Source organism: Cydia strobilella, chromosome 22, assembly GCF_947568885.1.
Source record: "Cydia strobilella chromosome 22, ilCydStro3.1, whole genome shotgun sequence".
NCBI lineage: Eukaryota > Metazoa > Arthropoda > Insecta > Lepidoptera > Tortricidae > Cydia > Cydia strobilella.
In genome coordinates, this window is record NC_086062.1 from 4,968,734 (window position 1) to 4,974,188 (window position 5,455).

General features: G+C 33.7%; 1 protein-coding gene across 1 annotated transcript; it reads left to right on the forward strand.

Moving 5' to 3' along the window:
- Positions 1-1,147: 1,147 nt before the first annotated feature.
- On the forward strand, positions 1,148-2,592 carry LOC134751479 (growth/differentiation factor 8-like). The gene is made up of 2 exons (XM_063686882.1): positions 1,148-1,580; positions 2,104-2,592. Exons 1-2 carry the CDS (start codon positions 1,218-1,220, stop codon positions 2,485-2,487), a joined length of 747 nt encoding a protein of 248 aa, XP_063542952.1. The 5' UTR covers positions 1,148-1,217; the 3' UTR covers positions 2,488-2,592.
- Positions 2,593-5,455: the final 2,863 nt, after the last annotated feature.

The following is a 5,455-nucleotide window of genomic DNA, read 5'->3' on the forward strand; positions in this document are numbered from 1 at the left end:
ATTGAAACTCACACGCTCTGGCCGCTAGGCCACAAACGCCAAACGAATAGAAAAAATATATCGGGATAACAAGATACTACGAAAAGTCACGTGATACGTGACTATTTACATACATCATAGACATAGTATATACAAGTAGTTATAGACGCACCACCGAGCGACCGGGGGTAAGAGAAAGAATATTCATATAAAATTTGGGCAGCATAGGATTTTTTCTCTTTCATTCTTATAAATTTCGGTATTTCGCCATCGCATCCTACCTATGATACCACCCGGTCGGTGATAAGGACAAACAATGGCACTATTTTCTCTTTCCTCTTATAGGAATCACAATAAGACTATCTTTCTCTATCAAAGAGTGTCAGGCCCTTGACATACATTATTTAAGTTACGATTGGCGTTTTCTATCAAAGATTGTTATCTGTGCTAGGCCTACTGGTAATTTTAGGGTGAACAACAAAATCCGTAAAATATTGTTTATGAATATCGAGCCATTAAAATATATTATAACGAAAATTATATAATAAAAGACTATCATTTTCATTATTAACATCATATTTTTGTTTCAGGTATCGCTGATACTACATCGCATCGGATTCAACATCTCAAAATAATCACTAAAATAATTAATTCAACGTATAAAATAATCTAAAAAAAAAATGTTTTTTTTTGTAAATTCACGCAATACCTAACCTAATAATCAATGTACAAAAGTACAAAATAAAATAACCAGGCAGGGCCAAATTCATGTAAAGCGCGGTTTTAATGTAAATAAAAAGTAACATAAATTAAAATATTACAATGACTGAATTGCGAAGGTTAGGCTAGTTCGAGTTTTCGACATCCACAAGGTGTGTGAGGAGAGTGTAAGCTTTCATAATTCGGGTACTAGAGGTGGCGGCCTCGAAATATCACGAATTATGAGTGTATGAAAGGCTGCGATTGCTTGTGATGTTAGAAATTTGGACACTGATAAATTAGTAAATGTAAAAACTAGACTAAATTGAAAATAAAAAACACCATGCGTAACAGTTGGCAGTAAATCAAACTTTAAAAAAGTATTTACCTAATAACATACAAAATACTTCTGATAATCGTGTAGCAGCTTCTTATATTATCTACAAACCCTCTTATCTTTAACTTTCTTTTCTTCAGACACCAGACGACACGGCCACTTCAAAGGTCTGAAGCTCATCACCTTCAAATTCTCCAACAAAATGGTGGAAAACGAGGTGGACGCGGCAGTCCTGAACATCCACGTCCAAGAGTTGCAGACACACAACTCCACCATAGATACGACGGAGGATCATTTCACCATAAACATCCAACCTAGTAGAGTAACTAAAAATCACAATAACAACAAAGCAGCCGTGCCATACGGCCCAGAAAATTCAGTGAAGATGTCCAGAAAAGAACTGAAGATGGGGAAGTGGTTGAAGTTAGATGTGACGAGTATGGTGGCGGAGTTTTTTAGGTTGCCACGGGAACAGGGGTTAGAGATAGTAGTGAGAGTACAAGACTCGAATAATAAGATGAGCTTGGTTGTACCGCATCCGAGCGCCGAATCAAATAATGCTTTGGTAAGTTTTACGAATTCTATGGAATTGTAAATATACAGTTTAAATGAGACTGATTTATATTCCTCCTAACGTCTAAACTTTCATCTTTTATATTCGACCACTTATGTAGGGTACAAAGTATTGTATTTAACTCATGCTTTTGGGAGCCAAAAGATTAAATTAAGATTTAAAAAATAATGATCAAATTGTAAATCTGCATTTAATAAGTAGGTAACCCGTTCATCGCATCGCTAATTGGTTAATACCTTACACATTGTTAGGTATAACATTTTTAGATATAGAGGTAAAAATAATGAATTCTGAGAATTATTAAAGATACGAAAGTAGTTCGTAATTTTATTGCATTGATAATAACAGAAGGATGCAGATATATCTATATGCATATATGATATCGACGTACGTATTATGTCGTTTAACTAAAATGTAGCATATCAGCATACTTAGGCGCTCTCGAGATAGTTTTGTGGTAAAAATTGTAACATTTTATTCGACGTAACCATGACAAGTATCCTTCTTTTTGCAGATGCCATATATAGAAGTAAGTCTAAAGGACAATTCACATAAGAGGATAAGGCGAAATATCGGCATGGATTGCAACGAAAACTCCAAAGAGGCGAGATGCTGCCGTTACCCCCTAGTAGTTAACTTTGAAGAGTTCGGTTGGGACTGGATCATAGCCCCAAAACAGTACGACGCGAACTACTGTAGTGGAGAGTGTCCCTACAGTTTCCTGCAGAAGTACCCTCACACACATTTAGTGCATTTAGCAGCGCCGCAAGGAAGTGGAGGTCCTTGCTGTGCCCCGAGAAGGATGTCGAGTATCTCGATGCTGTACTTCGATCATGATTTGAACATCATCTACGGCACGATCCCGGGCATGGTGGTGGAGAGCTGTGGATGTTCATAGCGACAGTTGCCTGCCTAGTCTAAGACTCCAAGCGAACAGTCCAGTGTTTGTCCTTTCATTTGTTTTCTCAAAATTGTCACTCCGTTCATTAAAACTTGTTTAATGTTGACCAGCGCTCATTTTATCTTTACGATTATAAATATATTTACTTATTACTTTCGATTTTGTTTTTATAAGGTTTTATTGTATAATTTCGTTAGATTTGTTGGTTTTGATAATATGTTTGTATATCTACTGATCCTTATTAATTTTCATGACAATTTTATTGATACTTATCTACTTTCGCTTGGAGTCATAAGTGTAGTCTATCCCTTTGTGATATTTGGCTGAAGACTGCGAATCCTTGTGTTGTGTGCGCGTGTGACATTGTAAATTTATTCTACGTTTGTACATCTTAGTGTAATGGACGCTCTTACTATAAGTTCTAATTTAGCATCAACATCATTCATTTTCGTATTTAAATCCTTATCGATTTCAGAAATGCTAGATTTTTTGGATCATCTTTGAATTTTTACATTATATTAAGTTCTTATATTAATTTAGCTTTAGTTTTCTAGTGATTTACTTGAGACGTAAGATTGGCGTATGGGTCTTTAAATACAATTACGACGTCGAGTAGGAGTTCACTATGTCAACTTGATTTTCTAAATACTGTAAAATGGGGTGAGTAGGGTTCGCGGGGAGAGTTGGGTTATGAATGGGAAGAGAAGGTATGAAAGGGGGGTGAGATGGGATTTTAAGGCTACTGCTACAAAATAATGTATTCCAATTTAAAATGGAGCTATAGTAATACTCATAATAAAAAAAATCGATCCAACAATCTTCCAAAATCACCTTTGTATGAAAACTCATCTCACCCCAATTACGAGGGACTACGGGGTGAGGTGGGATTTCCTGTTTATCGTCAAAGTTATGAAATGGAACTACCCAAAATAAAATAAAAACTAAAATACAAACGTCCGGAACACTTATAATATACAACATTCAGTTTGCATATGTAAAAATAAATGTTATCGAGGTTTGAATGTCAGTTTTGTTCCTACTCACCCCATTTTACGGTAATCTATAAATTCACTTGCTACATGTTGACTTACTATAAAATGACAAAATGAAATTTTTACTGCAATGTCCTTTTATTCTTTATGCAAACTTTGTACTACTTACGCGACGTTTAAGGAAGTGGTTAAAAAATAGATAACTTTATTATCAGTTTCGACTTTAATAGTTGTCAGAGTAATTAACTGAAATAAAAACCAGACTCCATTCTTGACCCAAATTCATTATGATGAAATTATAAATTAAAATCAATAAAAAATGTACGACGTCTGCCTTGATAACACGAGTTATTAAGTCGAGACGATAATTCTTTATCTTTTATTACCTTTGCAGCAATGACATGAGTGTCTTTAAGCAACTTTTTATCTCGAAATGTCATATTTTCTAGGTTTATCTTCGGTAATATTAAGTTAGGAACCTTAATTGAATTTTAACGAATGAAGATAAGCATGACATTGAGATGCATGCTTGTTTAATGTACCTACTTGCATTTATATTTTAAGCCACAAATAGAATGGCACTTCAAAAATACCGAAACACTCATAGTTGATTTATTTAGAAAATTATTTGGATCTGTTTTGGATATACTTTAATCTAAGTATATCGAATATATGACAATTAAAACAAATTAAAAAAAAAGTAAAAAAGTGCCTCTAATCTAGTACCTACCTACTTAAATAATATAAGCATGTATTTGTCACAATTTAATAATAAATATAACTAAGTATATATTTTAATATTTCAAAAAATACAAGTTATCAACTAGTTTGCGAAGTTTTCGTCTTACAAAACTATCTTCCTCTTTTGATTTGTCTATTATTAGTGCCTTTCTATACTATAAATTTTATACTTGAAATTAGAAAAGCTTTTTTATTGCCTTGAAGTTGAATTTTATATATTTAAGTTACTTTATTTATGAATTCTTGTGACATTTTTTTATCTTACCACAAATTTTCTAATCATGTTTCAAAAATGTTTGTATTTTCTTGTCTAAAATTTTATAGCGGGTGGTGCTTAATCATCTAGGTTTGTTACAATTATCAAATTATATATCAGTACCTACCCTAAAATTGTATTATTTTGGCGTGATCTAAAGTAAGATTAAGAAAAATGTTAAATGTAGAATTTTCAAAAAATAGATCTCATTTTAAGGGCATTTAGTTGAATTTTGTGCCTTTTATAGATCTCCTTACTTTTGGATGTGGAAAAAAATCGTAATGTTTAAAAATATATATAGTAATAAATATATTAGGTCATTTTGTATAAGTTTGGCGTAGGTATCTTGAGTTAAACAGAATACTAACATTTTCGTGTTCTCATATTAATTAAATAAATTTTGTGACTCATGTTTTACAATTCGTATTATTTTGTGGGTGTAAACTGTTTTTTTATATGGAAATATATGTCTATCAAATATGACATTTTTTATTTTATTATTATTCACAACGACGGGACTTAATCGCGTAAGATAAGTTTTTCTACCTCCGACGTTTCGAGGACGGCGTTGTCCCCGTGGTCTCGGAGAAAACTGGCTAAAGTTGACATCAACATCTAGACGCGCGAGTTTTTCGAACTACCCGCACTTGGTCTTGTTCGTTAACAAACGTTTTGCCCACTAGAGATGTCACCGGGTCGTCACACAACACTCACGATATTCCACTTTTCAACTTGAGATATTTGTTTTCGCTTACATTTACTAATGACTGGGTTCCAGGTGGATGAGATCTTAAAACCTTCGTCTTGATTGAAATTTCTATGTTTTTTGATTTCAATGGCTTCACGGATTCTTCTACTATAAACCCCACGATCTGTAGGAAGTAGGTATTCTATGGTTGTGAAGCTCAATGCAGTGGTTTGGTCCTGACTAGCAAATGCTAAGCTACGGCAGACTTGTTCACCTGACGATTCATGA

Coding starts and splice junctions, on each gene's coding strand:
- LOC134751479 (XM_063686882.1), top strand. CDS start 1,218: ATGGTGGAAAACGAGGTGGACGCGGCAGTCCTGAACATCCACGTCCAA. Junction 1,581..2,103: donor CCGAATCAAATAATGCTTTG/GTAAGTTTTACG, acceptor TTCTTTTTGCAG/ATGCCATATATAGAAGTAAG.